General features: G+C 35.8%; 2 protein-coding genes across 5 annotated transcripts in view; one reads left to right on the top strand and one right to left on the bottom strand.

The window, feature by feature from the left end:
- mia3 (MIA SH3 domain ER export factor 3) overlaps positions 1–7,795 on the top strand; it is a 34,267-nt gene extending 26,472 nt beyond the window's left edge. Inside the window, exons 20-28 of one of the 3 annotated variants that reach the window (XM_067418230.1) lie at positions 1,131–1,166; positions 1,438–1,505; positions 1,595–1,692; positions 3,173–3,286; positions 3,533–3,601; positions 4,683–4,732; positions 4,866–4,916; positions 6,524–6,761; positions 7,335–7,795. In XM_067418230.1, the coding sequence (XP_067274331.1) occupies positions 1,131–1,166; positions 1,438–1,505; positions 1,595–1,692; positions 3,173–3,286; positions 3,533–3,601; positions 4,683–4,732; positions 4,866–4,916; positions 6,524–6,761; positions 7,335–7,603 (993 nt within the window). In that variant the 3' untranslated portion in view covers positions 7,604–7,795. Of the gene's footprint in view, positions 1–1,130; positions 1,167–1,437; positions 1,506–1,594; positions 1,693–3,172; positions 3,287–3,532; positions 3,602–4,682; positions 4,733–4,865; positions 4,926–6,523; positions 6,762–7,334 lie in introns of all 3 variants that reach the window. The other 2 variants (XM_067418229.1, XM_067418231.1) reach the window with 2 other exon arrangements.
- Positions 7,796–10,964: 3,169 nt separating this feature from the next.
- Positions 10,965–12,018, bottom strand: part of aida (axin interactor, dorsalization associated) — a 10,278-nt gene continuing 9,224 nt past the window's right edge. For both annotated transcript variants that reach the window (XM_067418271.1, XM_067418272.1), the window contains 2 exons: positions 11,976–12,018; positions 10,965–11,351 (listed from right to left, as the gene is read on the bottom strand). The exon at positions 11,976–12,018 is cut by the window's right edge and continues 75 nt beyond it. In XM_067418271.1, the coding sequence (XP_067274372.1) occupies positions 11,255–11,351; positions 11,976–12,018 (140 nt within the window). In that variant the 3' untranslated portion in view covers positions 10,965–11,254. The remainder of the gene's footprint in view (positions 11,352–11,975) is intronic.

Here is a 12,018-nt window from a genome sequence, read left to right as displayed (position 1 = left end):
CCATAAAGGCACTAAAGACGTCGTTACAAAGCCCATCTCACTACAGTAATAATAATAATTAATTACATTTATATAGCGCTTTTCAAGGCACTCAAATCGCTTTACATAGAAGGGGGGAATCTCCTCAACCACCACCAATGTGCAGCACCACCTGGATGATGCGACGGCAGCCATATTGCACCAGAACGCTCACCACACACACCAGCTGATTGGTGGAGAGGAGACCGAGTGATGAAGCCAATCAGGATATGGGGATGATTAGGAGGCCATGATGGACAGGAGCCAGTGGGCAAATTTGTCCAGGAAGGTTACACCCCTACTCTTTATCAAAGGACATCCTGGGATTTTTAACGACAACAGAGAGTCGGGACTTCGGTTTAACGTCTCATCCGAAGGACAGTGTCTCTACAATCATTTTATGAAGTGAAACTAAATAACGACTTATATGGTGATGGGCCGATTTCAAAACAAAGCTTCAAACCGTTATGATTCAGTGAATCGATTCATGATTCGGATCGCCAATGTCACGTGATTTCAGCAGCTTGTCACACGATCCGAATCATGAATCGATTCACTGATTCATAACGGTTCAAAACTTTGTTTTGAAATTGGCCATCCCTATTTAAGTCGTTATTTAGTTATTTTTACAGAATTTAGATTTACAGAATCCGGCGTTTCACTATTTTCTGACGTCACGTGGACACACACTTGCAGATTGATCGTTTGCTGTACCCACTGTCAATTAAAGCTAACAAGGAAGTTTTCAGCTCTGAAACTTACAGGATATTATAATATTACAATGACCTTTTATATATCAAAACTCAAGGGAAAGTTGATTTCTCAATTCATCACCCCTTTAATAATTACAGAAGTACTGCTTCAACTTAAATTTATTTTAGTTTATTGCCAAGGCAAAAATTCCGAATTTTCCAACTAATAGTTTAGTTTTTCAACGAATATTTATAGATTTGTTTTTGTTTTATTTCCGTTTTATTTAATATAACAATTATTTTTAATCATCACACATTTATATTGCCACCCTGCGCTGTAAGATATCGGCATTGGCCATCACAAAAATCCATATCTGTGTTAAATAGCTCATTCTTATCGTCCTCCCATCTTTCCTATAGGTGGCAGTCCAGGAAAAGAAAGCCCACGAGAACTGGGTGAGTTGCATGTTGTGTTTGTCTTTGAAATGAAAACTATAAGCCTTTTGTCTTTTAAATTAGTAATGCACCAACTGATACTGATAGCCTACAATAATTGTGTGTTATTAACAAGACACATTTCAGAATGCAGGGAAATCAAGATTGTTTAACTGGAAGCTTTTGCGTTCATATGGATACTTGGTGTTTTTTAGATTTTAAAAAATTATAATTTTGGTTAATATTGATATATTTAGTGATTAATCCCGTCTACTTGTTTGATCTTCAATAGTTGAAAGCGCGCACCTCAGAACGAGCTCTGGTGGAGGAAAGAAGAGAGTTGGCCAACCTTCGTCAGAAGTGAGTATATATTCATCAGATCACACTGTTCATCGTTGCTGTTATTCTTAGGGTTGTCTCTGAACTCTGATGTTTGTGTGTTTATAAAGGCTTGTGGAGTACAGAGATAAAATCTCAGACATGGAGCAAAGTCTGTTCAAACTCAACTCTGGCCCCCCGGATCGCCACATGCCGCCGCAGCGAAGAGGTGAGCAGTTGCTGTCCGCTCTAATTCAGCTTTCACCAGCTCTTTAACACTAGAGCCGCCACGGGGAAAATTAGCACATGGCTGCTTTTTCAAATGCACAATATTATTATTTACAATTGTTTTTTTTATAGATAAAACCTGATAATAAAAAAACTGGGCTTTTATACCAGAAACGCCAGCAGGTCATATTTCCATCCATCCATCCATCCATCCATCCATCCTATTTAAATCCTTTATTTTTGTGCCTTGCTGTGTTTGAACAACGTGTAAACAGACACAACGCACAATCAAATTAAGATGTTTTAGCCTACTCATACATGTTAAAACTTTGGATTAATTATTCATTTGTTTTGCTATTTTTATTGTTTTGTTTGCAACCGTGTTGCTATTTATTAATGTCTGCCTTATTCCTGAAAAATAAATAAATCTATGATGTAATAAATAAAGGAAATTTTCTCTTGTTCAACTTATAAATTATATAACTAAACAAATGAATAATTAATTAGGTGAAACTGTGTGCTTGAATGTGTCGTTGCATCATACATCTATGCACTGCGGTGAAATATGAAGGCTCTTTAATGTCTATTTAGAGTATTTTAGTAATTTAAATAACATGGGTTATCCCAATATGTGATTATTGACATTTTATTATAATATTATTCCACCCAAATATGTATTTATTTCCTTCTAATTCTTGTGTGTCATTGCAAAACAACAGGACAAAAACACAGTTAATGACTAAAAATAATGATTTCATGACTCTAGGCAATACTTAGTGAAGACAGAGGCATAAGGTTTTTTTAGACATCAAAAAAGTAATCATGTGCATGAGTAAATTTTACACACTGGCAGTTTTAGGTGGTTCTACACTGCACAAAATGCTTTTCATGCGTAGTATTTTTGTCTTGTTTCTAGTCAAAACATCAAAAAATTCTTAAAACAAGAAGTATTTACTAGACATTTACTAGTAAATTATTGGTTAACTTTACCAATAATTATTTAATAATTATTTTAAAACAATAAGTATTTACTAGTATTTACTTCCCCTTGCTTTGGGGAAAAAAATAACTCCAAATTAAGAGATTTTGCTTAAAATAAGCAAAATAATCTGCCAATGGGGTAAGAAAAATAATCTTAATTCAAACAAAAAACAAGATTATTTTACTTACCCCATTGGCAGATTATTTTGCTTATTTTATCTTAATTTTTAGTTATTTTCCCCCCAAAACAAGACAATAATTTTTACTTGTCTAGTAAATGTTTCTTAATGTAAGAAATTTTAGATATTTTGACTAGAAACAAGACTAAAATACTAAGAAAGAAAAGCATTTTTTGCAGTGTAGTGTTAACAGCGCCCCCTAGTGGTTCTAGTGTTAAAACACTACACCCCCACAGAAGGGCTGCTGTCTGACAGGCTGTTGTTAGTGTGTAATGCTGAGTTGCCTCCTCTTATGTGATTGTCGTGGTTTGGTCTGAACAGGTGATTCGTACGGGCCGTCTCCTGTGAGCGGGGGGGCTCCTTCTCCTCCTCTAATGATAGAGGGTCCCGGACGCCCCCCCTCTGCACCCATAGGGCGTCGCAGTGAACCGTTCGGTGAGTCGGCGCTGCATCGTCTTCAATAACGACTCCCGACTTTATCCTCCTCCTCTCATTTTTTTCCCTCCAGCTTTCTTGTGTTTGAGTCACTCTACGTTTTTAGATCTGCGTCATTTCCCCCCTCAGTTTCTTTCCTGAAAGCATTTCCTTCTGTGTTTGTCCCTGTTGAAAACGCTCCTGATGTTTTGGGCCTCAGGCTGGAATGATTGATAATAGCTCCTGATGATTTGTGATCTGTTTTAGGTCCACGACCCCCGTCTGACCCTCACGGACGCTTCTCGGACCTCGGACACCCGCTGCCATCCCGAACAGGTGCTTTTGAAACAACTGGTTACACACCAGCAAAGATTTAATAAAAAAAAAAAAACAGCAATAATGTAAAATATTTTTTGAGTTGAAAACATAATTAATGAATTTATCATCATTACTCCAGTCTTCAGTGTCACATGATCCTTCAGAAATCATTCAGATATGATGATTTGCTGCTCAAGAAACATTTATGATAATTATTTAAAAAAAAAAATTTTATTTTTATTTCTCAGGATTCTCTGATTAGAAAGTTCAAAAGAACAGCATTTATTTGAAATAGAACTGTTTTGAAGCATTATAAATGTATTTACTGTCACTTTTGATCAATTTAATGCATCCTTGCTGACATTTTTATAATTAAAAAAACTGGCCCTGAACTTTTAAAGAGGTGGTTCCGTGTTTTTTTCCACACTTGGTTGTGTTTATAGGGCGCAGTATAACACGTCTTAATACTTCTTCTTTTTTTTTTCTTACGTCATATTTTTCTTCTATTCTCCCTTTATTCCACAACGCTGTCTGTCCTTTGAACGGCTCGTCTGCTTCCTGCTTCTATGAAGCCCCTCCCTCTGAAAAACGCAATGCTCTTAGATTGGTCAGATGGCCAAATGTAGTTTCCTGTATTTTTATTGGCTGAAGTGCCAAGCACAGGTTAAGGCCACGCCCCTTCCCATTACGGGCAGAAGTCACATCTGCGGAGACTAGCGAGGGTTTATGATGTCACCAACCCAGGAAGAAGCTTGTTGTAGTCCAAACCGGCCGTTTTTGTAGTCAATAAACTGCCGTAACTTTAAAAGACAATATCTCCGTTTGCATTGAACTTTCAGCGCTGTAGATTTGCAGATATTGTTTATGCTCAAGCAGCGACATCACACACTAACTACAGTTAAAAAAGTGAAATCAGTGCAACCTCCCCTTTAAATAGTAGGGTACAGTTTTTTAAAGTCATTTTCTGTTTATTAGATAAACATTTAAATGCATTTGGGATTTTTATTATTAGTATTTTTTTGGTTTGCATTGCCTTTCGAGTGTCATATTTCAGATCTACATTTATATCTGCATTCATGCATGTCTAACTGTCTTTCAGAAATGTTTCCTCCGCTGACATCGTCTCCATGTGCGCATGACGGACCAATGGTAAGGCTCACAGTTTCTCTCTGTTTGTGATCTGATGTGAGCAGGGAGATCTCCAGTAGATGTCTATGAGAAACACTCATGCATATCTAGGTTTTGTTCTCCATTAAATGGCGGTGGTGTGTTTGCTTTGAAGCAGACCGTGCCGGAGACGGCTGAGGCCTCAGAGCAGGTCTCGTCTGAGCCCGTAGAGCCCGTGAGTACAGCGGATGGGTGCTGGGATGAAGGGACGGGTTTGTGCACAGTGGCTCGTGGCTTTTGTCAGCTGTGTTTGGGTCTTCAGAGCCTTATTAAACCCAAGTTTGGCTCTGATGTTTCTTTTCACTGTCTAATCACCGTGTGGGTCTTGTGCTCAGTATGTTTAACAAAACTCATGTTCGTGAGTGACTTCCAGCATGTTTTAGACCTGAAACATACTCTACGCAAGTATGCATGCCAGTGATTCATAATGCAATGCAGCAAAACTCTTATTGCCACTAGCACGTGTTCTAACCAGGGATATTATAGGAAACTAAAACCAGAAGACAGAAAAACGTATTTTATAAACATTCATTATTAGTGTATGCAGGTCAGGATAAGCAAAGGAAATGCAAAGATGTTGCAATTGTTAAATAAAAGGTACAGCAGGGGAATGGGTCCAAATGAAGAACTTTGATGTAATGTGCAATAATAACTCAGCATGTGTAAGGTTTATTGTATTTACACATTTAAATAGTTTCCAATGTTTTTGTGGACTGAATTTACCATATTTTTTTTTTTAACTATTTCAAAAATATTCCGGCAAAATAAAAGCTGAAGGGTTTAAATATATAAATTAATATTACTATTGGAACTACTAAACTAAAATATTATTATTATTATTATTATTATTATTATAATGAAATATATATTGTATGTATGTATGTGTGTGTGTATGTATGTGTGTGTGTGTATATATATATATATATATATATATATATATATATATATATATATATATATATATATATATATATATATATATATATATATATATAATTAAATAATTGAAATATTTATAATTGCGCTCTTTTTTTTATAATTGGAGTTAGACTATTAATCAACACTTATAATTAATTAAACTTGAGGCTTGAATGTTTGAAAGTGAAGAATTAAATAATTGATATTACTATTGGAACTTCTATAGTAGAGTAAAATACAATTATAATTAACAAATTATTTAAAAAATACTGTACAATTGTAATTTATGAAGTTAATACTTCTGTTAATTATTTTCATTCTTACTTATGCTAATAATGAACACTTAAGATCAAGGCTTTGAATTATTAAACTTTAAGGTTTGAATGTTTAAAAGTGAAGAATTTAAGACAAATATCAGTATTCAAATTTAATGCAATTATTATTCATTTATTATTTACAGTGTTATTGTAATTTATAACAATATATTTGTCTTAATTTTTTATAATTAGCTTAATATTCAACCATTATTATAATAATTAATTATATTCATAATTATTTTTAATTAATAATTAGAACTTGTATATTATTATTATTATTATTATATTCAATGTAACTGGTATAACTAATAAACATTAGGTAACTACGAACATGTTAATGTGCCATTAAAGTATTGAAATAATAACTTAAAATATTCAAGTAAATATTTAGTGTGTGCAGTTGCGTTCTTGTTTAAAGTATGTTTCTGGTCTTCAATGGTTCACTGACACCTGCTTGGGTCTGTTAACAGGAATCCACCATTAAATCAGCCCAGTTGTTATTTTTCCATAACCTGTTGTTCTGCATCTTCCCTTCCAGCTCTCCAAGTCTCAGAGTCACGGATCCTTCCTGCCGTCTCCCATCCGGGATTCTCCAGTTCCACCACCCAAATCTTACGGACCCCCAATCATGCCGCCCAATGGGCCGCCGCCAATGATGATCCGACCGCCCAATGGCCACCCTCCCATGATGCCCCCTGAGCCTCGCTTCAGACCGCCACACATGGATTCTTACGGCCCTCCGATTGGCCCGTTTGGACCTGTACCACCACATTTTGGTAAGTTAACCAACACTGTTTTTGTTGTGCTTTATTAAAGGCAAAATATGTAAGATTTCAGGATTAAAATATCCTGAAGCCACTAGAACAGTGTTATATATTTGGCTGATTGTGTACTTGCATTATCGCAAATGTTTCTAAGACTGTTTAAATCCAGAGAAATAATCAATTTTAACACGGAGCATGCGTCGATTTTTACCGAGCCCTGTAGGATTATTTTCCACTGGCTTGGGGTATCACAAGTACCGGTACGTTGGTACTGAAATTTAAAAAATGTGACGATACCAGCATTTCTGTAGTACCGACTCCCTAGTGTATCTGGTACCGGAGCTGCATTCAGTCGCTTCAGTGTTATTCTGAGCGTAGGGCTGAAAAGTTGAAACACTCACTTTGCTCCGCCCAGCTCCGTTTACATGAATGAGCCGAGCGCTGTGAGTGCGATCTTACCCCCCATGGACGGCTTGAAAACATGTGGAAATGGCTCCTCTACTGGCTGTAGTCTTTAAACATCGTGCCTCAGAAGACTTAATTTTCATTGCATCCCTAACTGACACTTGTATTTTGTTTCATCAGCACGAGGCCCACCGATGGGACCTCTGCCTCCACCTCCCCTCGGACAGCGCGACATCCCTCCTGAATTTCTCGGACCCCGTGGACTTCCCCCTCGCTCCTTCCCTCCCGGACATCTTCCGCCCCCCGGAGCAATGATCCCGGCTCCATACGCCGGCCGTGGTTTCCCAGGACCCCCTCCGCTTATGCCTCAGAGCTCCAGAGACGGCGACGGGAACGCCACACCAGCCAACGTCCCGCCAACGGACGGCCCCGCGATGGCCGAGCCTTGAGAGAACAAGCCGTTTCATCAGCTTGACTTTGTTCGGTCCTGGTTCTTTTCGATACTTAAGCATCAAAATGCCACACACTGCAAAACATGCATTTCTTACTTAGCATTTTTGTCTTGTTTCTAGTCAAAATATCTACAAATTCTTAAATTAAGAAACATTTACTAGACAAGTAAAAATTGTCTTATGTTGGGGAAAAATAACTCAAAATTAAGAGTTTTTGCTTAAAATAAGATCAATAATCTGTCAATGGGGTGAGTAAAATAACTTTGCTTACCCCATTGGCAGATTATTTAGCTTATTTTAAGCAAAAACTCTTAATTTTGAGTTATTTCCCCCCCAAAACAAGACAATTACTTTTGCTTGTCTAGTAAATACTTATTGTTTTAAGAATTTTTAGATGTTTGGACTCGAAACAAGACAAAAATACTAAGTAAGAAGAGCTTTTTTTGCAGTGTGTCTGGTCTGGGTGGGAATATGAAGTTTGATTTTGTGCTTAAATAACACGTTTGTGACAAATTATGAGGGTTTTGATTTTATGTTAGCAAACCTTTCCTATGGAAATAGTTTTGATTTAATATACACTTAATTTTTTTCTTTTTCCGGTGGTCATCATGTGGTTAAAATATATCTACCACTCACCCAGTGCTGATGCATTTTGGGATATCAAACAACTATTTAGGCACGTGAGACAAACCCGTTGTGAAGCCATTTCCTCATGCCTTTAATGTGAGAGGACGTTGTATGCCTTTTTTCACCATTTTTGAATGCATATTTCCCCATATTCCTGTCCGGCCGCTTTTAGTCATGATTCGCCAGCTCACCTGTTTGTTTTAACGTTTGATTCGTCGTGCGTCTGCTCTTATGATTTCTTTTCCTAGCGGAAAGGCACATATGATGTCATATTGACAAAGTATTTATACATTTCTTTCAGCTGCATATAGAATAAAATATTCCCATAAATCAGACATCCCTAATATAACAAGCTCAATGGAGACAGATGAACTTGTTTGTTGTGCACCTGGGTTTTCACACAGCCAAATGTAACCAGTGTTGGACTGTAATGTTTGTGTAGAGACAGAATCATATCACGGGCGATGCTTTTTCATAATGAAACACGAGCAGAATGAATTTCTGTTACAAAAGGCTTGAATTATGTTAATATCATTGATGCATCTGTTTGTGAACGAGTTTATGAACGATTTGTCTCATTCGATTCACACAGGAATGATTTTTCGAGCAAACGATTCACTGAACTGCAATAAATTACATATTTGTTTTTATGAACCATTTACTCTCATCTTAATTCACAGAATATCATTCTGTCGTGTTTTATGCGCGAGACCCGTGAATGATGTTCTCTGGGTTTTTGATGCAACACTCTTGGAAAAACAAAAATACTCCAGTCCTCAAAATCCATAACTTTTTTTCTCTGTGGCATATAGTTTTGTTGATATTAGAATAAATTATTTTAGTAAGTGTGTTGAGAGGATGCATCGTGTAAGTGTGCGTCGTGCTGAAATCTTAGGGAAGAAACGGTTTTAAAAATAAGTGGCATTGATTTCATGGGAATGAATGATTTGAATAAAGCTGCTTTTTCCTGTAGTTTTGATTTATGTGTTTACTGGCAAATCCAGCATTTCTGTGTCATGCAACACCAGCCTATCTGCTATAACAGGAAGTCTCTGAGGAGGCATGGACTAATTCATCCGGGACATCGCAGTAAGTAATTAATCATGCAAGCTTTTGCCTCGGAGTTTTAGACACTTAGAAATGTTTGAATGTCATTGCAAAACTTAATTGGTTCTCTATTTTAAGAAACATGCACACATTTAAAATGATTGACAAATAAAAGTTTGCTTAACTAAGAGATGTGGAGTTGCAAATGCAGTATTGTGTGATTTCTGGTTGGTTAGTGTGATTTTCTCTACACCTGTGTGAACTAACGTCATACATCCATCACTACATAATACATTACAGAGATAGCATTTTATTATCTAATGCAATAAATTTGTACTATTTGTTTATGTAGTCTATAGTACTTGTAATTTGCATATATAGTAATTAATCATGGCAACATTTGCTTGCATGTCCCCATATACATGAAGAATAGCATAGGCTATAAACCTGTTTTTTCTTTTCTTTTTTTTTTAAACATTTTGTCAACATCCCAAAAACGCTCAGAACGAAACGGCACCTATTATCATGTTTCCTAGACTGGTGTTTCAAGCAGTATATTCATAAAATATTCATAATTCAAGCAGCATTGTCATTTATTAAAAACGTGACAATCAAAAAAACCTAATACATAGGCAACGTCTTCACAGGAATGCAATTTTTAGCCATTTAGTGTTTTAATACAACAAATTACAACAGCATGATGTGAAAAGCATGCTTCTTTATTAATTTCCGTAATAAAATATGCAGTAATCTGGAAAAATCCTCTCAGAAACTGAAGAAATGAGAAGACTGGTTCATATATAACCCCTTTATACTCTTGGTTAAAACTGTTCAGGAAACTGAGCCGGAAATAAATTACTAATTAAAACGTCAATTTCCTCGAACTAACCAGACTATTGATCAAAGAGCAAACTGCGGAGCTAGCCGACATGCTAATACATTAGCTGTTTATTTTTTTCATACTATCAAGTTCAAGTTTACTGGCTTTTCTTTTTCATACTCAAATACACACACACACACACACACACACACACACACATTATATATATATATATATATATATATATATATATATATATATATATATATATATATATATATATACACACACACACATACTTTTTTTCTTCTTATTGTGATATTAATTAACCAAATGTCACATTTAAAACAAGTAATATTAGACAGCTAATTTAGCAGTTACCCAACCTGGAAGATGTTCAATTAGTTGACAAAACATTAAGATATCTCAAAAACCCAACATATTTATTATGTTTGAGTGTGTCAGTGTTGTTACTTCAGGATTTTTACGTACTCCATGTGTATATGATGCAAGCACTCCATAAAATCAACAAGCCTGTCTGTTAAACAACATTTATAAGTGACAGCTTGTCCAAAATGTAATTTAATACATTAAAATTTACTTACCCCCCAAATAGTTTCAAACTTCTATGCAGATTTTTTTCGCCAACATCACACACACATACACAACAAACAAATGAAAATCTTAACATGTTCAGATTGAATCTGTTTAAGAACTAAATACTGAATCTTGCATTTCATAATTATTCAAATGGGCTATTTTTATGTTTCACGACTTGTTTGAAGCTTTAATTGTGATCGTTTGAAAAATAGATGCAAAATATATTAAAATTTAAAATTGATAACAGCATACAGGTTTGGAAAATGAGGGCAAGCTGTTTCTTTAATGGAATAACAATATAAAAATGCAATGGGAAATGTAGCGTAAACATCAAGAAGTTATATCTGTCTTCATCAGAAATAATCATACAGAGCATTTGCACATATTCCGTTTTTGAAATACTCGTCTCTCTTTCAGATGAAGAGCAGTGGAGACAGACTGGTGTCCCAGACTTTGGGAGATATGAATAAAAGTGTCCGATATTGCAAGGAACGCGAGAGGTGACGCACCAAAAGGGCCTCTGCTGTCCTTCATGTTTTTTGGCTGATCTTTGTTTAGTCTTTGTGTAAAGTCTGGTTAAGGTGCAGGTAAAGTGGTTTCTTCGTCAGGAGGTTGAGCTTTTTCCTCTTGAAGTCAGTTGGTTTCTTGTACCTAAAACCATAATGCATTGCATATTAAAGGGATCATTTAGCCTAAATTGAAAATCAAGTCATCGTTTACTCCCCCTGGTGTTATTCTAATGCGTATGCCCTTCTTTCTTTTATGGACCACAAAAGGAGAATATTTTTTATAAATGTCACTTTTTTTAACAGAAAAACACAAGCTGTGAGAAACCAAGAATTCATTAAATAATACATTCAATTTTGGTTTGTTTTTTGACCAAACCCTATCATATATGCCCAGAACAAGGCAAGGCAAGTTTATTTGTACAGCACATTTCATACCCAATGGCAATTTAAAGTGCTTTACATAGAAATGAATTAAAACTAAGGCAATATATGCATTAGAAAAAAGAATACCATTGTGTACAAATTAAACATTTAAAACAAGGATAATTAAAACAGCTGTAAAGATAATTAAAAAAATAAATCAAATGGAATATACAACATGTGTCCAATGGGATCATTCTGTGATACTTCTGTCTTTTTTTAAACAGCTTGATGCCGGCCGCTATTCACTGCCATGATATGGACGAGCGTGATCTTTTGTGGTTCATAAAAGAAAGAAGGGCATATAGCATTTCAACAACAGCAACAGAACTCATTGTGTACTCACAGTTCTATAACAATGGGACCTGGTTTGATTTCATCCATTTCCA

This window comes from Pseudorasbora parva, chromosome 15 (genome assembly GCF_024679245.1).
Source record: "Pseudorasbora parva isolate DD20220531a chromosome 15, ASM2467924v1, whole genome shotgun sequence".
Taxonomy (NCBI): Eukaryota; Metazoa; Chordata; class Actinopteri; order Cypriniformes; family Gobionidae; genus Pseudorasbora; species Pseudorasbora parva.
Note: the sequence above shows the minus strand (reverse complement) of the source record. Positions and strands in the feature narration are given on the sequence as shown.